The 25,334-nt window shown below is 39.1% G+C and overlaps 1 protein-coding gene across 3 annotated transcripts in view; it reads left to right on the forward strand.

Annotated features, from left to right (window-relative positions):
- Positions 1–218: 218 nt before the first annotated feature.
- The window catches only part of LOC136420707 (uncharacterized), a 31,581-nt gene continuing 6,465 nt past the window's right edge, over positions 219–25,334 (forward strand). The window contains exons 1-28 of one of the 3 annotated variants that reach the window (XM_066407785.1): positions 219–340; positions 701–784; positions 1,013–1,206; positions 1,372–1,410; positions 1,814–1,885; positions 2,285–2,339; positions 6,349–6,434; positions 6,691–6,762; positions 7,090–7,218; positions 7,627–7,791; positions 9,834–10,002; positions 10,415–10,601; positions 10,962–11,035; positions 11,336–12,044; positions 12,387–12,481; positions 12,660–12,816; positions 20,112–20,212; positions 20,558–20,670; positions 20,913–20,971; positions 21,401–21,558; positions 22,033–22,161; positions 22,396–22,505; positions 22,922–23,065; positions 23,243–23,337; positions 23,579–23,701; positions 24,055–24,215; positions 24,367–24,557; positions 24,865–25,032. In XM_066407785.1, the coding sequence (XP_066263882.1) occupies positions 226–340; positions 701–784; positions 1,013–1,206; positions 1,372–1,410; positions 1,814–1,885; positions 2,285–2,339; positions 6,349–6,434; positions 6,691–6,762; positions 7,090–7,218; positions 7,627–7,791; positions 9,834–10,002; positions 10,415–10,601; positions 10,962–11,035; positions 11,336–12,044; positions 12,387–12,481; positions 12,660–12,816; positions 20,112–20,212; positions 20,558–20,670; positions 20,913–20,971; positions 21,401–21,558; positions 22,033–22,161; positions 22,396–22,505; positions 22,922–23,065; positions 23,243–23,337; positions 23,579–23,701; positions 24,055–24,215; positions 24,367–24,557; positions 24,865–25,032 (3,954 nt within the window). In that variant the 5' untranslated portion in view covers positions 219–225. Of the gene's footprint in view, positions 341–700; positions 785–1,012; positions 1,207–1,371; positions 1,411–1,813; positions 1,886–2,284; positions 2,340–4,204; positions 4,581–6,348; positions 6,435–6,690; positions 6,763–7,089; positions 7,219–7,626; positions 7,792–9,833; positions 10,003–10,414; positions 10,602–10,961; positions 11,036–11,335; positions 12,045–12,386; positions 12,482–12,659; positions 12,817–20,111; positions 20,213–20,557; positions 20,671–20,912; positions 20,972–21,400; positions 21,559–22,032; positions 22,162–22,395; positions 22,506–22,921; positions 23,066–23,242; positions 23,338–23,578; positions 23,702–24,054; positions 24,216–24,366; positions 24,558–24,864; positions 25,033–25,334 lie in introns of those variants that run through there. The other 2 variants (XM_066407787.1, XM_066407788.1) reach the window with 2 other exon arrangements.

Raw genomic sequence — 25,334 nt, forward strand, 5'->3', positions numbered from 1 at the left:
ATCCATTTTCCAAGGAGTGGCTGTACCGGATAAAACACGCTGGATTGGCTGATCTTTTTTGGGCGTAACCCCTCCAATCTTTATGCGGAGTTTTCCTACAAGACAATTGTTCCCATTCTCTTTTTCACAATAGTTAAGTCAGCGAGCTGCTTGTTATTTGCCCTGTGTAGGCGTGAGAGGAGAGTTTTGTCTGGTGTTTTTAAGAGAGGAGAAGATCTTTCCGTGATGTTTCCCTGCCTTCTCTCGGTGTTAACCACGTTCTTGATTCAGTGCGCGCTTTTTCCAACCTTCGGTGACGGCAGCACTGAGAGCGGGACTGACAGACAAGAACTTAACATGGGTACGTTGTGTCTGATTTTCAAAATGAGTTTTTACTGTCTCGTAGTAATTTCTGCTAAAGCACTGACTACCGGTGTATGTTTTGGGGTTAATTATGTTGATATATCGGCGTGTGTATCAAGAGGAAGAAAACAGAGATGTCTAGGCTATCAAAGCAGTTTGGTATAATATTCTTGAATATTCTGTCGCTAAACTGTGTTATTTGTCAGGGCCATTCTAATACCGGTGACTATATCAGCTGTGTTTAAATTTTGTTGAAGCTCGCTTCAGCGTCTTTGCCGTGTAGTTCGCAGATATCTATAGTGCCTTAGCAAGTTATAAAGACTACATTTTAAGACGATTCCTTTTTTTGCACATGCAGATTGGAATAACACAACAAAGCCGTGTATGCTGATAGATGGACGGACGGCGATTGATATTGCAGTACCAATAAATTCCGCTGCAGGTGAATAGCGCTTTGTCCTTTGGTACAGTTGCTGTACATGTTCTATCCACTGCTGCTACGTCATATGAAGCTATAAACATTGCATACTACATGATTTTATGTAGATTATGTCACATCGTCCAATGACAGCTGTTCGGATAAGCAACCGGATATCATGACGCCAGGTTTGAAATATCATATCAAGAGAAATCTTGCTCTGACGAATTACATTTTCTTTTTTTTCTCTAGGAACACCAGTAGGTTCCATTTTCCTGACAGGTAGACTTGACACAGACGTCACACTGGCCGTGACGTATAATGACCAGGGTAGCGCGAAGAAAAAGTATTTGAACTTGAACGTGACGTCAGAGCATCAGGCTGTCCTTGTTCTGTCGGAAATGGGAGCAAAAGAAGTCAAAATAAACCGACTCAACAACACAATGGTTAGCGGAAATTTCACTTTCTTCCAGTACTCGATATTTCCAACATTTCAACTACGGATGTAATTTGTGAAGTAAAAATATTAAGATGTCGTATTGAACAATAGAAATGAACCACCCTGAACAATAGAAATGAAGAGCTTTTACTGTATTTTGTTCCTTATACAGGCGACCCTCAGATGTAAGGTGGAAAGTAGTGGCCACATGGTAAGTGTTGTCTCTAGTTGGCTTGTGGGTTGCTTTCCACAACGGCGTAAATATTCAAGATATGGTTGTCTTGGAGAATACCGTCGCTGTTAGACGTAGTCACCATTAAAATGGGTACATATTGGTTTACGTCTGGTAGTTAGAATAAAAAAGGAGCTGAGGTTTAACGTATATTCATGATCTCATAAATCGAAGATAGCCCGAGGTTCATTTTTGCACCCAATGAGCCAACGTCAAAGTTATCAACCTTCCTGCGCGATCGCCACAAGTCATGAGCTTTAAATTCACTGTTCTGAGGTCATTTGTTTGCTCCAGTTTAAGGTTATGTTGGAGTTACAAATCATATGCATAGACACGCTTGCGTTTTCGAGAAAGATGTATGTCTCGATTTTCTTTTCCGAAGGTGGAATATCCGATCTCCCTGTCTGTTCAGGCCAAACCGGCTCCGTTTTCCTCCGTTTCCAAGAAATCCATGGTAAGTGGTAAGTTACTTAACAGAAAATAATGCATTTTCCATTCACGTCCATGTGTAATTACTATTCTCCTCCCTTTTCTCTGTCCCAGTGCATCTAGAGTAGTACTACGTGCTGATATGCTTCAGAGACACTTTTATAGCCTGGGTACCATCCTATTTCTACCGGGGGCTCCTACACTCGTTACCCTAAAAAATATTTTTTCTAGGGTAGCGAGTGTAGGAGCCCCCGGTGGATGGCACCCAGGCTAACACTTTTAAGCCACGTGCGATCAAAAAATACTGTCATTCTTTCCCACTCCTCATTCACATCACGAACAGTCAGGCACAGTAAAGGCACTAAAACCCGTCTCTTTTCCTCTCTTTCGTTCACTCACTCTTGTTTCATTAATTGTTTTACAGGGTTCCATCGGTAACTCTGCCCCGGTCAAGAAAAACGCGAATGTCATGGCACAAGGTGAGGTATCTGAATGTACGGCTTTGTAACAAAGTCTACTGACGTGCAGCCTTAACAAATGATCCCTGGTCGGAGATATTCTATAACCAGATATTATTATTCCTTCTACCATCCTACCGTCACTATATCTCTATACTTTCTCGCCCTATGTTGTATCACAGTGGCTTTGCCGCATGGGTACCTGTCCCTTCTCCGGTTGAGCTCCTCTATGCCAATACTGGTCAATTGAATCACCATACGGCATTCCCGTCAGTGTGTAACTTGTGGGTACACCAAGTCTCCAACACACACGTCCGTCGAGTTGAAAAAAAACAATTGCAGAAATCGGCTACCGAATTATTCTGCAAGGCAAGCGAAGACCGCCCCATACCAAGTATAGTTCTGGCCGATTTCTAGAACTCTTTCAACTCGATATCGGGGCGTCTGGTAGCCACTACATGTACGTGTTTCCAGTTTGCGGTGACACAACTTTTTTTCTGGAAGTTTGGAAGACTTCGGCCCTGAAATCCGAGTTGATAAACAAATAATTCCCGATCCGTAGGCTTTGATGTTTGTCCCCTGAGAGGGCTTACAGTGTGACATGGCCGGAGGCGCCAGCGTACTTGTTATTTGAGAAGGCTTTGTTCCAGTCTTCAAGGCCTCATTGAAGTGGCATTCATGCGGCCACACCTGGCCGTTTATAGATCAGGACGATGGATCGGTTTACACGCGTTTTTGAGTCGACTTGGAGTGTGCAAGGAGAACCATAGGCCACTCAAGTAGCGTCTTCTCAGAAGTAAGAAAGCTAGACTTGAGCAGCCCAAAGCTCCTCACACACAGCCCCGAGTGGACTCAGAAAACTTGTGTGTAAATCGGCCTTGGTGATTAGTCACGGATGGAAAAAAGATAACAGGTCATTGACACGAGTTAATGTACACGTGTAGGAATGGTACATATACAATCCGTCTTGATTACAAATTGTTCGTAGAGTTGATCCGGTCATGCGAAATATTATTTCTGAACGACATTGTTCTCCCAGCTCTGATCATAGCTGAAAAGGCGTTCAATCCCACTGGCACCTACACAAGAGTGGTGGTTTACGTCTAAGCATGTATGATGAGTAGGTTGAGTTCTTTCTCCGCTGACACGTAACACTATTGGGTGCAAGGTTTTCTGTTGGTCACCAGGGGCAGATACGTAGATTATGAGTAATCCTTACGACTCCCTGGGGCATTAGTGGATCGGAGACCATTAGCTAATGATCGATGCCTCGTGACGCTATTATCATCTATCGTTTTCAAGTCCTTATCCATACTGACTGAATCATAACGCCATATCTAGCCTGACAGTGATAAGTATGAAACGTTTAGATCTTTTCAGATAGTGTATAATATTCCAAATAACATAGGAAGTAACGTCGTTAAGGTGTTTGCTTTTTGTTTAGATAACGTCACTTAAGTTAAAGGTTAGGAATAATATCGACATGGTGTACGTGTGTATCGGCGTGTTTTGAGGGGGGGCTTTTACAAACAAGGGACCTGTTGAATGCTGGGTGTGGCGGATAATCTAAAAATAGCGATCTCGTCACAAAAGCCGTCTGACATTCTCCGAGGGTGCGGCCCTGACTTATGAATTATCTACGTACACCGCAAGCCGACTTAATTCTGCTTTGTTTTGTTTTGTCATTGTTCTACCTGAACATCGGACATGTTTGAAAACTGTTGCTAGAAATTTCCTTTATCGTCGAGTAAAACTATCACTTGCTTCGCGTACTTTCTACCGTCTTACATTGTCGTGGGAATTTCGATAAAAGGTGTATTTAACATTCTTTTCATACTTGTTACTGAAGACACCATTACTGAACCGGGCTTACAGTAAATAAGGGCTGTAGGGTGAGCTGTGTCCGAGGTCGATGAACTCGCTCGACAACCTGCGCCAGTTCGGACCTAGCTGGCTCCAGTTCGGACCAGCCACAAGGCTAGTAGACGAACTATTGTGACGCTTGAGAATTTCAGACGAACAGCTTAAAGGCGGCCTGTTTCGGGGCCCCGGGACTTCACAGTTCGCTACTCGTCTTCACCTGAGTCGGACACTCACTCAGTCCTCGGGCTCTAGTCGGGGATTAGTGATCTGACAACATGGCCAGTTCTTGTACGACGATTGTTATCGCGTTTGCGTTGTTGTTCTTTGTGGGATCGTCCCTCCTAGGATCGCACACGGTCGTTCATGGACAGAGACTCACTCTGGCACCGACAACGCCAGGTAGGTTTTCGTTAGACGCGGCGGTATCTTCTATTCATTTTTTTTCTAGAGACGTCGACTGGGTCTGGTGACAATGAATGTCCTTTCAATGAGATTATAGTGGATTCCCTATGGCCTACTTGGTCATTTCAACAGTATATAAAGGAATTTTCGACCACGTAACACAATTTAGGCATATTCAGTCTCACCAGTTAATTCTGTGGCTTGGAGCAAATTAGTATTGTTTAAAAAGGCGAACTTTCATGTCAAAAGGGTCGTGGGAAGATATCGAGACAGCTTTGTTTATCTCCTTTCTCCCTTAGGACATGTCACTTAAAACGCAGTGTCTCGCACAATGGACGCACCTTACTTCTGTGCTTGAAGTCGGTCTTAAAACATTTGTGTTCAAAGTGGTTTTGTCATAGGTTGCTCACCTTTGTGAATTTTGGTGTTAACCTTCGAAAACAGTGGGAAAATTGTTCATACCTTCCCAAACTACTTTAGACGTGGTACTAGTAGAATAGCGGCTGTCGCGTCAAAAGCGGTGAAACCGGTTCTGTGCAAGGATTATACATGTGCATAACGGCGTACGCATAGTGGTATTGTGTACATTATGCTTTATATAATTTACTTCTGTTGGATTTCAAAGACTTATTGTGGGGAAATGTGGAAAAGCGCCCTATCTTCATGTCATCAAACATGTGAAAACAAAGCTTTCACTACTATCCACCTACACATGGACAAACCCCCGAAACGGATACTATTCCAAAATTGTGTTGTTTATGTTGACAGGACCAGCTATGGGGCTTCTACAAATTCTAATATGCAGTACAAATTATCATACAGTCCATCGACTTGTTAACCGGAAGCAAGGTCGACTGCTTTGAGTAGTGAAATTCCAGAACAAATATTTGTTGAATATTCCAAAGCTCTTGGAATGGGGGCAGTGATACAGAACAGTGGTCCCTCAAAATGGTTATAGAAAGCTTCTTAATGCAGTTTTCCTCACTTTAACACACACAAAAATCTCACCAGCTTGTTATTCATTAGTCAGACAGGACAGCTGATCAATTTTTCCTATTATTGTTACTTGTCACATCACCTCTTTCCCTATAATGATCTCCAAATCGATCAATTTGTTCCTGACAATCAAATTTTCCTTCCCTGAACTTTTAAAACTGAATAACAATAGTCTTAACTCAATGTAATTGAAAAGTATAATGTTCCCTCTTACAGTCAACTAACATAAATCTTCCTGCACAAAATTACTACATGTGAACTATAGTTTTTGCTTTTCCTCCTCAAGATTTAGTATGCAGTCTTCAGGCCCCATTAGGTACAATGTAAATATTAAGACTGATCTGACACCTAACTCAACAAGGCAGTCAGAGATAGCAGACTTCACCCCCTCAGACAGGACGCACTCTTTGGCAGAACATACATTGTCATCAATGTTTGTATTTCTAAACCTTTTTAAGACTTAGTATTTCCTGATATCTGTGATAGCTGTTTTGTATGCCAAGTTTAGGCATATGATAGACATTGTCAGCTGACAAATCCGTGATGTTTGGAAACACAGCTTGTTTTGCCTTGTCATCAAGTCAATCACTTTCACTTGCTCAATCACTTTCATTTTATACACTTTACAGGGAGGGTAAAGCATCAGGTCATACTGACCAGGTGTTTTTCAGGTAACCTTAATTTGGGCTACATCAAAACGTAACATCTCAATGCAAGTTGACATAACAAGAAGTTTCAGAATCCGTTTTTTCCTGTTGTTTTTCTGTAGAAAATCCAACATGCGCGAAGCTCCAGAATCTCTTCCAATCAATGGAAAGGTCGTGTGTTAGGGAGAGTTTGCAATATGCAAATCAGGTGAGTGATGATACATTGTACATGGTTTGAAACAACAGCAGTCAGTAAAAGATAAATGGCAATTGTTATTTCTCAATTTTCAAAATGATAGAAAGGGAACAAAAACAGAGTGTTGTTTTGATCATTTAGAAGGAGAATTTTATAATAATCATCGATATCCAGAAATTGCTGATGGTTTTTGTTAACTTTAAATGAAAGTTTAAAATGTTTATCATGAAGTGGATATCATTAATGGCGACTTTTCACATTTTTCCAGCCAGCACAAGATGGCACTTACCGTGTCACAGTGCCGCGACAAACACTGAACACTGAAATACAAGCCTTCTCGGTAAGGGATTACTGTAAATGCATTTAAGTTCGTGCGGTTTTTATTTCGCAGTGGGGAGAAAATAGACTGTTCGCAGTGGTTTAAGGTTCGCATTTGAAACAATAGTAGCGCTACAGTCATAGGTGGGGTATAAAGTTTTGCGGTGGTTTTAAGTTCGCGCTAAAAGTTCACTGCGAAAACCGCAAACATAAAACCACTGCAAACATTTCTGCATTTACAGTATCATTTGTCTGTAATTATAGTAGTATTTTGTTTGGACTGAGCTTAATTTAATTCAATTCATTTATTTTACCAATCCATTTAAACACAATCTTTTAAATCATACAGGTTGTGGTTAACTGGAATCAGTTTACTTTATACCATGGACTTCTTCTAGAGCTGGGACCACAGAACCTGGAGGCACGAGTAGCATACATGCTGGATGGGGAAACTGTCAGCTCAGCTGTTACTGGCCAGGTAAGGAGTGTGGTCACAGTAGATGGAATTTAAATTTAACAAAACCTTTGTTAAAGTTGACAATCATTTTTAAAAGTCAGTCGAGATTTTCCAATTGTCATCCTTTTGCACAGCTTTATTGTCAAAGGAATTGATATATAATACATATTCATCTCTGTTTTAGGATAGTTACAGTTTCCAACAGTTACTCAAGGGACTGTGGAAAAGTGGTTATTGTTTTTGCTTGTTGGCCAGTTTATGTGTTACATATATCTAGTAACGAACATTGATAGAATTATGATAGAGAACACAGCAATCAACTGTACAAAGAGGGCACCTTTTTGAACATTGAAAAAAGGAAAACTCTTTACATCATGATATTCCTGTTTATGACTTTCATGAAGAATGGGCTTGTTTTTCTTATTCAAGGTGCCCAGACAACCTAGCGATATTCCAAATGGGCTGATTCAACTTGAGTTCATCAGACCATTGACAGTGAGGGAAAGTCAAGTCTTGAACATCACTTTGCGTCTGGAGAATGACAGACAGCCTCTAAACCAACCGTGTTCATCATGTGTAGGACTGAACCTTAAGGTTGGTTTTCAATTTTCATGATACATGCATACATGGTCTAGGGGTGAGCAACTCTGCCTCGTGACCGAGAGGTTGAGAGTTCGAATACCAGCCGCTGTCATTCACCCGAGTAAGTTGCACAATACTGGAAAAGGTTGCAGTCCTTCGGACACTGGATGTGGTCCATTGCTTAGTGTACTTGTCGAAACAAGCACAATCATTTCTGAATAAATCCTTTTCCTTTTTGGATTGTTAGTTTTGTTAGCTACTTGAAGTCATACATGTACCATATAATGATTTGATATAATCACTACTGATAGTGGACTTTTGTTGATTACTTTGACAAGTACAGTATGGGATACTACATAGGGAGTGACACAGTGAAGTTCTAAAAAGAAATGGAAAAAAATGAGAAAAAACACTTTATTTATAGAATATTATTTATCATTGAATTATTATTATGTTTAGCCATACCTAGTATGGCTAAACATATTGTTTTTACTCATGTTTCTTCTTCTTCTTCTTCTCCTCCTGTCAAATCTTCAAATCGATTCATCTCTGTCATTTTTTGACCAAATGACCTGAAATTTGGTACAGAGGTAATGTAGGCAAAAACCAATGTGCGTTTTTTTCCTTTTTTTTGATATTGACCTTGAAAGTGATTTTATTGAGGTTTTTAGGCTATTTTTAGCATATCTTGGCCTCCTGCGCCCTGGTATTTCAACCGAATGACCTGAAATTTGCTGTATATGTGGCTTGAACAAATATTTAAAGGACTACATTCCCATTTTTGGCATACATATATTCAAAACGATTTATTTTGGGCTTTCTTGACAATATTTGCCACTTCTGTCACTTTCAATACTACATATGACCTAAAGGTCATTGACCCCAAGTGCCTTGCACCTGGCCTTGCATGCCTGTGAGCCTTGCGACCACCTGATTGGTCAATTGGGTTAATCTAATTATCTTGCATTCCTGGCGCAGGTGTGCTAGTATTCATGCCAAATATGGTATGGGAATTCCTAGGACATGTGATTACATGGCTTTGTTCACTCTTTTTTTAACAAAGATACACATCTCCAGTTCCTATGTATTAAACCAAAATAATGTGAAATCTGGTATGTGTCTGCCTTGGTCATGTACACAGGCCCTCATTCAAATGTTTGGCATACAGCCTTTCAAAACGATTTTTTAAACAAAGAATTTTTTCGTTTCGTTATTTTCAACCCAAAGTACATTCAAACAAAGGGGTGTCACATTTTTATATTTCACCCATACTATCGCTGAAATATGTTGTTTTTGGTCATTTCCTTCTTCTCCTGTCAAATCTTCATATGTATACTATGGAAAACTTCATTCTTCCCTGGGGTTGATCTTTTTTAATTCAATTCTGAACTGGGTTGATTATGCGCAAGAGCGTAATTTTCAGCGGATATTTTTCGACTGGTTTACATGGAAATGGCACGGAATATCCCATTCTTGCAAGGGGAGGATTCTTTAATTATTTCTTTCAATTTTGAGCTGGAATGATTATGAAAAAGTCCATTTGTTAGCAGAAGTGTATTTGTTAATCAATAAGTGGATATGGTTGTGGACTGGTCCATATTGTGTTGAGGTGCTACTGGAAGACTCAATTTTGGACTGGGGTGATTCATTTTTTTAGTGCAAGTATTTTAGAATGGTCCATTGTTATTTTGGGAGAGTCCATTTTTTGCATGGCGAGGAGTATGGCTAAACATGCTGTATTTGCTCGCAAATGTTGCCTTTCTAGTTATTATCTATTTTCAATTATTATTAAATTCTTATTTTCTTATTTCTAGTTAAAATATAGTTCTATATGCTTCACAGATGTAAAATGTGTATCTTATGAAAGTTTTCCACTGAACATCAGTTGTCTGTACACACTGTAGTTCTCACAGACTTTCAGAGGGAATCTAAAGTCAATAAACACAAATTATTCAATAACATGAAATGTACCCAATATAGGATCCAGTGATTTCCTAAACCAAATGTACATAATATGCTCATATAATATTTCATTACCTGTATCCACACCACAGCAATATCAGATCAGCTGCAACTTTGAGCCTGAGTCTTTTGATTCTAATGGACAATGCCTGAGAGCCTTCTTTGCCTGGAGGACTGAACTTAATGCAAAGGGAGGTGCAGGAGTTTGTCAAGACCCTCAACTGGACAGACAGTTCCTCGAGCAATACCGGAACTGCTTTGGTAAGGAATGTGCAATAACTTAACAAGTCTGCTTGAGTGCTCTCCAAAATGATTTGCCAAAATGTTCAGGGCAAATAGCACAGTAATTCCTGTACTGAACAAAATAATCTTACTTGAAACTGCCTTCAACTTGGTGTAACATCCAAATTGAAGCATCTGCAGTCTTAAAAGTACACTACATCTTCAATTGTTAATATTGTAAACAAGATTGCATGAGATTCCTAAAATGACTGTTGACTCTTCAACATCAGTAGATTTTTATGATGCAAACATTTGCAATTTTACACCTTTTGCAACAGTAACAGTCAAACCTGCAGAACACCACACAGGGGACTAATAGAATCTTAACAGGTGGTCACTTTAAACAGGATTCTTGTACTGTATGGTTACTTCTATTGTGTTGTTTCCGTAGTTCACCCCAGTATTCGGTACATCACCTCTCGTGTGGAGGGCTCGCTGGGTGAGCCTGCCAGGCTGGTTTGTATCACAGGAGGGAGCCCGGCGCCCTCTGTCAGATGGCTGCGGAAAGACACCCTATTCACAAACTCCCAGGGAAACACCATCGTCTTCGATTCTGTGTCTAACTCTGACACAGGAAAGTAAGTTGATAGATAAGGTCCATTCCGTATTATAGTATACCTTGAGATTGTTAATTTGATACACAATTACTATGAAAAAAGAGAATCTGATAAAATCTCTTAGATGCTACCATTGCTTTTTACCCTGGAAGTCTTGCGAAATTGAACCTGTCATCAGCAAATATGTCGTCTTCTTGAGTTAGAATTGTTCAGGTGTGACAAGTTGTTTGCTGTAATGTAATGAGCCGCTATGTGCCTGCAATGTTGGAGTGTCACATTGAAGGGCGGTTGATTATAAACTAGTTAATCAGTTCATTCAGGTTATTAGTGTCAGAGTTATGCTTAATTTGAAATTCACATTTTGTTTTTCTCTATAACCAGATATGTTTGTGTTGCTGAGGAGAAAGAGTTCTTCAATAGAACTGTCAGAGCAAATGCCACCTTGGAACTGCAGGGTAAGTAATTTCTGCCACATTTTTGTTGCATAACAATTTCTATTCATCTAATTCGTATATTGCTGTATTCACTCCATGTACAATGTAGAGAACAGTTGTCATATTAGTAACATGGATCCAGAACCATTTGAAAAATCTAACAATAAAAAGCTACAGATGCTGTGTTCAAATATCTTTCTTATCATACCGTCTTGAACATTAAGTAATATATTCAAGCTTAATTGTTGCTATATGGCTGTGTGAAAATGTAAGACTCTGTGGTATAACCAATTAACATCTATATTTCATGCAATTTTACAGGACAAGCTTGTGAGCGGTACCAGAAAGAACATACTAGACTTTTGAGAGAATGTGCAACAACGGCTGCTGTCCCACAGCAAGGGTGTGGACAGATTTTGGTCCCATTTTGGAATGGAACCGTAACCATCGACCAGATTCAGTTAACGCTGCGCGCCGAGGGAAATCTACCGTGGGTTCGACCTGGGGAATCAGCAAGTCTGGTAAACCTGAATATCACGATAATGCAAGGTATGATAAAACCTGTGATGGAGGTCCCAGCGCGCCGAAGACGCCATGACACAGAAACAAAAACAATAGACAATCATGTTAAATTGGACACGGACAATCCATTAAAACGTATCAAGCGCCAAGAATTAAACAATCCACAAGTGCAGGAAGAGATCATCCACCAAAGGGTCTACCGGAATGTGCTGGCAATAGTCCCAAACGGTTACGAAGTTTCCGCAAACATAACAATAGAACCAGTGGACGTTATACCTGGTAACATGTTACTAATCAAAGTTGCAGAAGAGGGACCTGACAAGCCAACGGTTTGCCAATTACGTGATGTTGGTGCCTTCCCAGAGTTTCAGTTAAGAGCCTACAGTTTGCAGCCTTGTGATGATGACTACGATTATTATGATGATTATGATTATGAAGGATTTGGACCCACAATGGGACCAACGGAACTTCCAATTCAAGAGGGAAATGTGACAACTTGTCAGCGAAGGTTACCTTTTTTCTTATCAAAATATAGTACATAGTATTTTTTTGTAATTCCCTTTTCTTTGTCTATGGAAGAGAATTATAGATGGCGGTACACAAATTATGTTTAATCAAGAAAGTCTGCCAAGTTCGACAAATCCTGGGGGATTCCCGTGGGAATACATTCTATGGAAGATTGTTTTAAGCTTTAAAGCTTTAAGAATAGAGACCCAAGAAATATCAATGGTAGAGCTAGAGACTGCAGTTGTTTGCGGGCAAGCATGACATAAAGACATTTACAGTTCAGCTTTGAATACCAGTCTGGGTTGATTTGATGGTAATAATGGTATCATAAATATCCTTGCAGGTACAATGACTGGCTAGTTGCAAGGAGAGCTGTGCCTGATGGTAACCAGTGTGTGGGGGCTGACTTTGTCACCCGACATTACTCCACATGTTTTGGTAAGGGACCTGAGTTTTACAAAGTTGTCAATGATTTTTATTCAAGGATATTTAGAAACTAGGCAAGAATAACCTATAGCATAAGAAATTAGAATATCTTATAAATATTCAATCGGTAGCTTTGGAGCAAAGTTTGATAACCACTTTGAGTATAAATCTCTCTTTTTTTTTCATATAGTTCCCCCTGAGGTCATCATAGGCCCCTCGGAAGCTGAGGTGATTGTAGGGGAGACTGTCACCATCACATGTGACGCAACAGGGTTTCCCAGTGATTACAACTACCTGTGGACGGTGGATGGAACAGTTGTACCTAACCAGAGAGGTGCTGTCTTCAGGTTGGTACTAAAAATCAATGGCTCTGATTCTATTTGCAGAACTCAGATTGATAGTAAAGGATACTTAATGATAAGTACATATCTATGCATACCTTAAAATAGATCCTGAGCTAAATTACTCTTAGCCTATTGTTGCATATGAGTGTTAGAAACAGAATGTTATTACTTGATATTGACATCCGTTTGCAGGTATGAAGGCGTAAGTGGTGTTCACAAGGTCAAGTGTAAGGTGACAAGTTCAGGTGGTGAGATGGAGTCTGAGGACAGCACTGTGTCTGTGCTCCCAGAAGGTTTGTACTTCAATTGCTTTGATTTGTTATCATTGCTGAAGTGGCCACGCGTTTAACATGAGTTGGCTTACAGGTGTGTCTGAAAAGAGGAAAATTCACAAAGTTATCAAAGTATAGAAATGCAACTTGTAGACTGCAAAATCATTTGTAGCCACACACAAAGCGAAACTTAAGTTTGGGTGTGGGCTTGAATAAAGTTGTAAATGGGAACTATGCAGCTACAGCGTCCTTTGAGTGTGTACAGTTGACTTGAGGTTATCCACTACTATTTGCCCATCATTTGTATCATTGTTATGTTGGAGTGTGCTTATTGTATGTACAGTAACATGTAGGTCTACTTGACAAATGCCCTACCCAGTTTTTATGATTGACAGCTTGACTCATTAACCTCTGAGCTGATAATGCCGGTAATAGTCGTCATAAAAGCAAGAAATACAACAACCATATAATCTCTTTAATGGGAGAGGCCATGCTTTATCAATGACTAATTAGGACTTCATACTTCAAAGGAAACTCTAAACTGTTTACATTTCAGCTTCATTTCATGGTCTTCCTGTGGGACAAAAATGTCAATAAACACTCAATAAAACACTTTATTTATTTGCACAAGCTAAGAAACAGTGGCCAGGCAGCCAATTAGATTAGACAAGTTGTTTTGTCTTCTTTCTGCCCACGTTACTTGTCAACCACTTGCCCCCACACCCTGAGTAACAACTATAAATGTGATCTAGCTGAGACAACTCTAAAGCCTCAGTGTAAATCAGGTCTTAGTCACGTCATGGTTACTACCCTTGAGAACACTTGGTTCCCCGCTGCTCTGGAAGTTGCCTGAAAATGGTCAGGTCTTGCCTGCATGTATTTTCTGCATTTGGGCCAACTGGGGGATTGATATTGTACATGTTCTGTTTGGGAGTACAAGAGATTGTCTGTGGACAATCACCGGCCAACAATGCAAAAAGGGAAAGGAGTGAACAGTCATCCAGTAAGTAATTGGATTTGGAGTTTGGGATTTTTTCTAGTAACCGTCTGAAATGCTATTACAATGTATAACTACAGTACAGTTTTTCAGTATATTACATGTAAGATGCAAATTTCAAAGGGCTTCATCCTGATAATTATAATTTCCTATACAGTGACTACATTTTTTGGTGAGAATGGCAAATAGCTTTTATCTGGTATCTGCCATGTGTTTAAAGTTCTTGCTGTTTCTTCATAGGAACTGTACTATGCAGGGATGTCCAGAACCTTTTTTCATCTACGCAAAGATTGTGTGTCAGAGAGGATGTGGCACGTGGCACAAGAGTGAGTCTAGAAAAATATGTTATTAGCCTTTCAAGTTTCATTTTATATAAGACTGGTTTTTTGTTCAATGATCTCTTACTGTCTTAGCAGCTTTGAGGCTGAATTGCGAGACACATTACATTTCATTTAAAACAACTACTTAGCTTAAAATCATCCGCAATAATTTAAAAAAACTTGTTAAAATACGACAATACCACAAGGTAAGCTTCTTCTCGTAACACATATAGTCATAGATTTCTTAAGTGTTCAGAATGCGAATCATGTATGGTAACGCACTGTTCATATACCGGTCAGTTTGGCCATATTGAGGGTCAAGTTTATGTGACGACCGGGTTTGCCGGCTACTGATGTTTCCTCTAGTTGGTGGAATTAGATGCTGGAATTTACCTGATCGAACAAGCTTCTTCGCAAACGAAGCAGCTATTTATGTTGTCATTTTGTTTTGTGTTTGTAATGGTACTTGATATGGTGAATTGGAAGACTTTGATTTGGCCTCCTGTCACACAATAACATGTTAAAGCAATAAAGTTAGATGTTAGAAAACATGAAATTTAGTAAGTCACTTTGCCTACACCCCATCAAGACGAAATGAATTACAATGAAAGCAAGGTACTGCATATTTTAGGCTCCTGTGCCAATGTGAACAGTTAAGGCACAAAATGTTATACAAAAAAACATGATTGTACGATATGTGATTTTGTAAGGACTACACAATCTTGAATGAATCTTTTTAGATATGAATTAAATGTAGTTTCATTGTGTTTTTTCTAGGCTACAGCTGATGGCACTTATCCTTTTATTGTGCCTTACCAAGAAGGATTTCGATCAACCATGTTAGACATACAAGCAACCTCGGTATGTTAAAAAGAGATCATATGATATTATCTATCCATAATTACAGTACTAGTTTTGGCCTAACGTTATATCTGGTGATTATAATGTACTAACTAAGGTTAGTTACATGTAATAAGCCATCGTTCATTCATTTTCTGTTTACATGATTTGTGCCAAAATAGAAGAAATGATATTACATTTCTGATAAGACATTTTCCCAGAATTGTCTAAAGTCGTATTTATAATTGCTTCAACTCATATTCTGTGTGATGTGATCAACTTAATAAGAAAGGGGATGCTTCAAAGATGTAATATTTCTTCTTTCTTTACATTTTTCTTTTTAAGGTGACAGTTGACTGGAATCAGTTCCCGATGTACCACAGTAGTCTCAGAGAAGCTGGAGAGGGAACACTCAACGCACAAGTAACATATCACAACCTGGAGGGGCAATCTGTCAGCTCAACTGCCACTGGGCAGGTAAAATCCAACATTACTCCTCCTGGTGTATTCTAAAGATTATAAATAATCATTTGGTGACATCATTGACAAGAATAAGAACACATTGAAAATGCCTTTAGCAACATCAATACGAAAGAAGTTTGTGAATCCCCAAAGAATATTATCATCCAAGGTTTCAACTTGGCAATAGGTTTGACATTGTGTGGTTGAATCAGCATTTAATGCAACATTAACTTTTTAAGTGACTGTTTTCTAAGTTTGTCACGGTTTCTGGTAAGCCAGAAGGATTTGACTTTAGTTTGTTGATTAAACTTATATATATATATATATATTATGTATTATTTTGCTTTTCAGGTAACTGCTGAGACTAGTGGTCCAGTGGAACTATTGTTCCCCAGACAAGTTGTAGTCCAGCAGGGACAGAACGTGAACATCACTCTACACCTACAGTTGTCTGGGTCAGACAGTATACCAGTCGTGAACCAGAACTGTTCATCATGCGTGGGGCTGAAATTATGGGTAGGTTGTTACAAAATGTACTGCACATTTGGTGGTCCTTTACTTAAAAGTTAGTTAAAATCCTCCCATACCATAAGGCGTATAGGGCGGTGGCCATCTCCGTTTCATGGCCCTGGGACACACTGCGGTGCAATCACTGCAGCAGGGGGCTAGTCCACTGGCAGTGGAGTGTGTTTAACTTCCATACATACTGTTTAATAAGTATGTATCATTTTTATGAAGTCTTTGGTCACTCAATGCGCCTCTTGTCCAGAGTTGTCCTACCCGGGAGTTGAACTTGGGCTTTCTGGTTCGAAGTAATCAGAACCAGATGTGGTAAGTAACAGAAGCACAGACCACTACACCACAGGGACACCCCCTTTACTCTGAAATATTCAGTTCCATTTTACTACTTAGCAACAGGTGCACAGCACGATCAATTGTGACCAACTTGTCAATATTGTGTACAAAATGTCATAGGAACAGCAAGAAAATGTTTATGTTAAAAGGACTTACAGGTGCTTCTTAAATCTCTCAAATTGAATACTAGTAAAATATGAAGTATGAATTATAGTTGACATTTGCACAGACAGAATACATAATTAATTTTTGCAGCCAGTAACGGTAGCAAGAGGGGTCAAATTCAGAAAATTTGCTTCTAAGTTGACTACATTAAGTCTTTATACCACAATGTACAGACCTATCAGGGAAACTGCGACTTCAGCCTGGAGTTCAGTGAAAGCAATGGACGATGCCTGAGGGCGTTCCAAGCTTGGTGGACAAAACTTGCAGCAAGGGGCGGAGCAGGGTCATGCCAAGACTATTACCTGGACCAGCCGTTTCTTGATAAATACCGTAAATGTTTTGGTAAGTTTGTCCTTAGTTGTTCAGGTTACTAATTTTCAATATTGAAGGTATGAATATACCGGTATATTTAGTACCGTAATAATAGCCTAAAGTTTAACTGGCTTTCAGTATCCACAGTTTTAAATTGTTTATGAATAACCTTCTCACAGCAAAGAATAGAAAGGCAGAGAAAGCACCCAGTGATGATCATTTTCAACTTCTCTAAGTCTAAGTTCTAATGCAAACCTTCATAACTGATTTTCACAACTTTGACATTTACAAGCAGAATGATACATATTGATAAGAGGAAACAATGCTGACCTGAATAGTATACAACTCTCTCAACAAGCTCTCCTATGTGTAACCATTCATTCAACTAACATTTAACATGTTTATGAGAACAGTCACTTAAAAATCATTCTTCATTGCAGCTTTGCAACGAATTAAAAAAAACGCAAACTTGTAAATTGTGAATTCTGTTAAATCTTTCTTGAGTGTCTTTAAAATTGACACTTGTTTTTCCCCACCAGTTCGGCCTACCCTACAGTACATCACCTCACCAGTAAAGGCGCTCTACAGGCAGCCTGCGAGGTTGGCGTGCATCGCTAGCGGCGGCCCCCCGCCTTCAGTACGCTGGTTGCGGAACAACCAACCAGTCAATATTTCTGATAGCAACACCATCGTGTTTGACTCTGTCACTCCAGCCGATACTGGAAAGTAAGTGGAAGAACCATAATTATCATTATGGTATATAAAGGAAATTCAATACACATAACATCTTTTCCTTTCATTATTCATTAAAACCATGAAATGTATCAATTTTGACATGTGACTTATGCAAATTGGGATTTCATATTGTAGACTCCAAAAACTTTTGATCGAACGCAAAGAATTATCATATCAAATGACCAAACTGAGACTAGTAGCTAAGGTTAGTAATAGACACAATTGCATATGTACTCTCATCACTTTTAACATGCCCAAAGTTTGTCTCTCCTCAAACCTGAGCTCCTTAATTACTACCAGAAGTGTGCAAATTATATACATACATAATTATAATCAACCCAATTGTCTAAATAAGATATGTTAATCATAAGTTGGATTGCTTTACCAATCTTAATCTATGGCATGAGCTAGCATATCATATAACTGTCAGTAAAAATGTCAAGGGTCTGTATGATAACCTTACAATTGCTGCAAGTTCAATAATCTTTCCAAAAGTTGAAAAGTAGAGTGTGCCTTTTTATTGATAATCATGATGATGATTGTTTCAACAGTTATACCTGTGTTATTGAAGAGAGAGAGTTCTTTAACCAAACTCTGACAGCAACGGCCAGCTTGGAACTACAGGGTGAGTTTTATAATGTTCTAGAAACATCTCTGAAAGTTAGATAGGATGTGTAACATTTCAAGCTCAACAAAACCTTAGTTGAACTGGGATGGGGGCCAGTACCAATCATACTTTTGACCAACTTTTGTAAGTTGCAATATTATGCTGAGCTGTCTGGTCACATCTTTAAAAAATGATTTTGCAATTTTGCACTAAAACAGAACACATGTTACTTCTGCAGGACTGGCATGTACAAAGTTGGAGCAGACTGAGAACCGGCTATTGGGGGAATGTGCATCAGATGCTCGTTTTGGATATCTCGAATCTGAATCCGAATCCTGTTGGCCATCATTTATTGTACAACAGAACACAAGCATCTATCAGCTGCAGCTTCAACTCTTTGTCGAAGGGCAATCGTTACCATGGATACGGAGTAACGAAGCAATGGGTGCCGTAAATCTCAACGTCACGATACTGTGGCTGGGAAAACAAACGCTCAGACCACTTCGTCGCCGGGATGTCAGGTCAAGAATCGTTGACAGTCAGTCATCAGCTGACCGCTTCAAACGTGCAGAACCTGAACAACCTGTCATTCTCCACCAAAAAGTCTATCCCAATGTGCTGGTACTGAGAGGAGATCTAGAAGAGCCCCCGACCCTGAATGTAACAATTGAACCTGTGAACGTAACGATGAATGATATCATACAAGTGGACATCACAGAAGAGGGGTCAAACACTACATTGTGCGACATAGGCATCTATCCAGAAATACAGTTGATGGGATACATATTTGCACCCTGCAATAGGAATATCATACCAAATGGTTTCAGTGAGTCCCTACGAGGTTCTGAGGAAAGCCTGCGAGATCAAGAGGAAAGCATGCCAGTTTGCCAGCAAAGGTAAAATCTTCCACAACTTTTCATTAAAATGACAAATGAACCACACCACGTTGTAATCATATGACAATAATGACACAGAAAATCAGAAATACAGGAATGGCATGTTATTGTCAGAATGATGAAAGCTGATGTCATATTTTGTATCATAATTGCAGATATTCTGAATGGCTTGTGGCCAGGAAGGCAGTGCCAGATGGAGACAGTTGTGTTGGGTCAGACCTGGTTACCAGTCAGTACCAGAAATGTTTCGGTGAGTAAACTTTTTGAACTTTGAATTAGAAATTTGAGTTGGAAAGCTCCATTGTTCAGTTTATCTAAACCTGACCTGTTAAGTATCTATGATCATCACTATTTGATACAGAAGTAAAATCATATTGCATATTATGATAACAACAAAAAGTTGTTTTACACTGTGCTTCAATTAGCTTGTTTATTTGTTTGTTTATTAAGTTCCTCCTGAGGTCAGCATACGCCCTTCAGAGGTTCAAGATCTGGTTATTGGAGAGACCGTCACCATCACATGTGACGCCACAGGGTTTCCCAGTGATTATAACTACCAGTGGACGCTGGATGGAGCAGTTGAACCTAACCAGAGAGGTGCTGTTTTCAGGTTGGTGTATAAATGGTTCAATAGCCCTGCTTCTTCTTCTACCATGAATGATGATAAACTTTAAGTTCAGAATTGGGACATTGGCTTAAAAAGAAAATTTCCAACTGTTGAGTTCTAGCACCAATCCATTTACACATTTCATGGCTTGTATGAAAATCATGCAATACAAAATTGAATTTGCTGTATCAGTGATTTGATTCCTGCATGTTGTTCTGTACATAATGTAGGTATGATGCTGTAAGTGGTGTTCACAAGGTCAAGTGCAGGGTGACAAGTTCAGGTGGTGAGACGGAGTCTGAGGACAGCACTGTGACTGTGCTCCCAGAAGGTTTGTGTTCTTTGATAATCTTACAAAAAACCTAATAAGGAATCTTGATACACTATCCTAGATCCTTCCAGGTCAGATGATTGTAACTTGATTGTAACTTGAGTACACTTAAGTCAGAACTTAGATGAGTGAACATGACTGTACATGTACATGTAGAACACTGCACACAACATATAAGGCAAAAATGCAGGACTGATTGCAACAGATAATAGTACACCATTAATCTTGTGTTAGTTCAGTTCAGTCTGCTTTTCAACCCAAGCTATATATATCCTCTCTTCTATCACTCAGTGGATCATTGATGATCAGACTCACAGTATAGACTATTTTCCTACGATTTTCCAGGCACCATGACGTTTGTTTCCAGTATCAGGATAACTGCCAGGAACTTCAGTCCTGAGATGACAGACCCAAACTCAGCTGCTTTCCAGAACATCAGCACAGAGATCAAGGATTGGGTAGGACTACATTAAATGTGTTACTAGACAAGTACTGTCTGTTTCTCTTGGATGTAGGGTACAGAAGAACATGGGCCAAATACATATAGTCAATGGAACAAATTCTAAAAGAACCAGAAAATGCAGATACAGTTGACTATTCATCTCCTAAGCCAATGTTTGTTTAGAATGCTACCTTACCCTTTCAAATGGACTTAGATCTTGAGTCAAGTAACATAAATACATTACTCTTGTTTTTTCAGTATCAGCAAGCTATGGGAAGTGTCCAGGGCCAGGTATCAATCAGAGTAAAGGATGCAAAGTAAGTTTATATCATAATGTTAATAGTTTTTGTTTCCTTGAGAAATGTATAACTTAACTTTGTTTTCTTTTTTTCCAGTCACAGAAGTATTTCAACTATTAGTAAGCCATTCATGTGTAGAAGGTATACAATGGTTGAGGCATTAATGTTTCAAGTAACTGACAAGAAAGTTGCCATAATGGGTATCAGAATGAATCAAATTGAATCTAAATGTTACTGGTCAGTGTGGGGTTTTAACATTTTGTTACTGTCTACTAGTAGATACATTTTGCTTAATAATGTATAATACTGCATTTGTTTTGCATTGTGATCATTACATTGCCTGATTCTAATTAAAAGCAAACTTCCTAAATGCAGTTAGACTAGAAACCTTGTTTACATGTACTTTTGAAAGGTTTTTCACTGTCGATTATCATATATTTCTTGCAGACCAGGATCTGTCATTGCAACCCAGAACATTAATGTGCAGGATTCTGTGCTCCAAGACAAGGACCTTTACATTGGTATCTCCAATGCCCTGAGAACAGCTGCCCAGTCTCCGAGTTCTCTTGGGGTGGATCCAAACAGTGTCACACTCTTAAGTGCATGTAAGTTTTAACATTCCTGTTTTTTCGGCTTACTTACAAAATAACTAGCTTAGAACTTTCCGCTGAGAAATCATAGTTAAAGTTTCCCATTGTCTCATCCTTCAATCTGAAATCTTTATAAACTGTCATTGTCAGACAAGTTCTGAAATATAGTGTCCAAGTGTGCAGTCAAACCTATCAACATGTGACTTAAGGGACCTACATAGACTGGTCATAGTAGACAGACGGCATTCTTAATGTTAAGTGTCAATGGAAAAAATATATAATTAAGGGAAGACTATGGTCAGGTGGGCACTAGTACAAACATTAACGCATACACATATATGCCTTCTTTGTAACCATGAGTTGTATGACAAGACAGGCCCCACTGTTCTTGCTGTGCCTTAACAAACAAATGTCATAATCTAGGACAATTGTCATGTATCATCAAGACATGTCATCACAAATGGATAAGACCTGCTCTTGTTCCCATAGCAACATGTTACGGTGAAACAGTGACTGTGACAGACTCATCATCGAATCGTGTGACCCTGACTTTCCCAAGCTCTGCAGGAGACACGCATGCGTACTCTACTCAAAGGTGTGCAAACAACACGGAAAGTGGTAAGAAGAAGATGCAATAAGAATTCTTCATCATATCTTTGTAATACTAAGTTGTAAACGCTGGATAAACCTGTAACATCTAAGAACATTATACATCATATGGCCTTAATAATGTCAATGATGATTTGTATGGTACTAAGATATGTTTTGTTGTAGGAGGATTGTACAGTACCAGTACGTGTAAGGTAAGGTAAATGTATTTCTGACCGTTTCATTTTTTGTTTGAATTTCAAGCTGGTATTCCGCGGGCAGTTCGAAGGTGCATTGGAAGTTTTGAGACTGGAGTCAGCTGGGCAAGCCCTGAGCTCTTGGACTGTGGGCTGGACTTGTCCAAACTGGCACAGGTAATGTACTGTATAATGTAACCAAGGGTTGTCTGGTGTGATTGGATCTAAATTACATCTTAATTGCACTAGTACAGTCAACTTAGGTGTAAGTCTAGTCTAGATGAATATCTAGTTTAGATAAATATCTGCCTATAAATATCTAGTATAGATGAATATCAAGTAATCCATAGTTTCTGAATTGTGCATGTACACCTGAATTAGATTCACCACAATAAAGACTGTGCATGCCTAGAAACTATTTGTTGACTTGAAGCTTTTCCTTCCTTCTTGAAGAAGAAGAATACATCACCAACTCTATTGGTTCAACATGATTGAAATGCTGAAAACTGAGATGACTATGAAAGTTATTTTTGCAAGATATTTCTAACATGAATGGGCTGTATTGACATGTAGTTTACTTCTTGATTTTATAGATGCCTGTTGCTGAAGGTAATGTGGCAGAAGTTGCTGCAGACTTACAGATTCTTACATCTATCGGAGGATCACTGACGATAGGAAACATCAGAGATGCCTCAACTGTCCTGGGCAACATCGCAAATACAACTGGAGATGAGAATGTGAGTCCCAATATTTTGGCGACACCTCGGGTGGAGCTAAAATTACTGTTGACTTCACTTTTAAGCAAAGAACTCAGCTGCTTTTTGCTACACGTTTGACCATTATTTTACCTCTTAAGAAAACTTAAAATCATCTGATATCTCATTTTGATTTTGTTATATATGCTTGAACTCCAGGTTGGCTATTCCGTGGTCGTGTCTGTCGACCAGATAATGAACATTGAAGATGACATCCTTTATCAGAGTCAAGTTATGGATCAAGCTCCCTCCAGGTACAAAACATTTTCTGATTATGATATCTTCAATTGAAATTAGGTAGAAACATGGCTAAAACATTTCAAATTTGAATGCATGGTGAAAAGATCTTTTGTATTCTGATGGTTATAAAGGACATACCGGTATGTAAACTGCATGATGACTTTTATAATCATCATAAAATAAAATTCAATATCATCTGTTGAAGCTATCGTCTGTTAATGTTGTATACCTGGTGTTATCCGTTTGTTGTTGCAGAATCGTACAGGCGCTGGAGCAGTTCAACGATCGTGTCAATCTGACGTCAAACCGTTTCCGCCGCATCGAACAAAACATTGGGGTGGAAACTTACCAGATTGGAGCTGCAGAACTGATCAACAGGTAAAACACAGAAACCAGCAAATAGAATGTTATAGTTGTTTGTCATACAGGATACTATCTTATTATCCCTGGGTCAGTCTATCTGGGTCTGGTGACCACTAATTGCCAAAAATGACAAAAGACTTACATGTAACTGCCTTCCAACATCAGAAAAAAGTCTCACCAAATCTCTGACTGTTTGTACTACAGCATTCATCAGGTTTGAATAGAAAATAACTTACAATATGTGATCTCACCTAAGGCATCAGCAAAAAAGACTGAGAAATTTCTACTAACCCCTGTCTTTCTATACAGAAGATATATCTCTGTAGCAAGACTAAGCTTTCTAAAGTTTTTTTCATGCTTTTTTTCAGCGTTGGCTTTGCATCCCTTGAAGGCAGTGAAGACCTGGAGGATGGATTGGTACGATCTTACTCTGACTCGTCCTTCATCCCCTATGATCGGGTGGATGCCTCTTTAGCTCTGCCTGGAGAGCTTGGATCAGTTGTTGCTTTTCTCAAGGAAAATATACCTGGTTGGTTTCTCTCTACATGTTTCAAGATCTTTTAGCATTGACAGAAATAATTCAGAAATTACTTACTAATGATTTAGCACCTGCACAGACTATGTTTGAAAGATAGCATTTTCCAATGGAAATAGGGAATTCTCTATTTTGTATTCCCAAGATCCAACAGATGTGGAGGTTCGTCTGAGTTTCATCATCTATCAGAGCAGCCGGTTGTTCCAGTCCAACCAGACAGCTCCTTCCTCAGCCGACACTAAAACCAGGGTCAACAGCAGGGTTATTGCCAGTAGAGTCACTGGTTTCGAACTCAAGAATCTCCCAAACCCAGTGGTGACAAGATATCTTCCTATCGTAAGTAAATATATCAACAGTAGGGATTTGTACATTATTTCATAGGTCCAAATCAAATGAAACATAAGTGAAAGCCACTGACTTATGATTGTATGAAGTTACCAGTCCATATTTCTATGGATACAAGAAAAGTGGAAGTTGACTTTAAAAAGCCTGAAAAGGAATAATGAATAACAAAAGAAAAATTACAAACCAAAGAATGGGCCTTGTGCTATTTTAACACTTTAAGTCTTGGATACAGTATGTTGTATAATGTCTTTTTTACCGTAAGGGATTATTGAAGTCAGTTTTCTAAATCTTTCCACAGGTTGAGAACAGTACAAACAGCACAGTGAACAACATCAGGTGTGTTTCCTGGGACTTCAATGCTGGAGAGGGAGGTGCCTGGTCAACAGAGGGATGTAACTTTGTGGGTATTGACAATGACAGGGTGGTGTGTGAGTGCAACCACCTCACCAACTTTGCTGTTTTGATGGTAAGTCATGAGAGAAATGTGTTTCTTATTGTCTTAGCCAAAACATAAACTTCAATAGAAACTGATTTGGGCTTGCTAAGAGCCTCCTTATACAGGGTTTCCAGTATCCTATAAATTGATAGTAAGTAGTTCTAAAAAGAGATATTTGAGGGGAACCTACCCTGCAAAATAAAGATATCTTACATCACTGTCTTTAATTGTGTGCCCAGGAAAATTAACACCATGCATTTTTTTACTTTTAAATTTGGCAAAACTCCAATTTTGTCAAGGTTATCATGTAGTGGTGACAAAAATGTGATGTG

Source organism: Branchiostoma lanceolatum, chromosome 15, assembly GCF_035083965.1.
Source record: "Branchiostoma lanceolatum isolate klBraLanc5 chromosome 15, klBraLanc5.hap2, whole genome shotgun sequence".
NCBI lineage: Eukaryota > Metazoa > Chordata > Leptocardii > Amphioxiformes > Branchiostomatidae > Branchiostoma > Branchiostoma lanceolatum.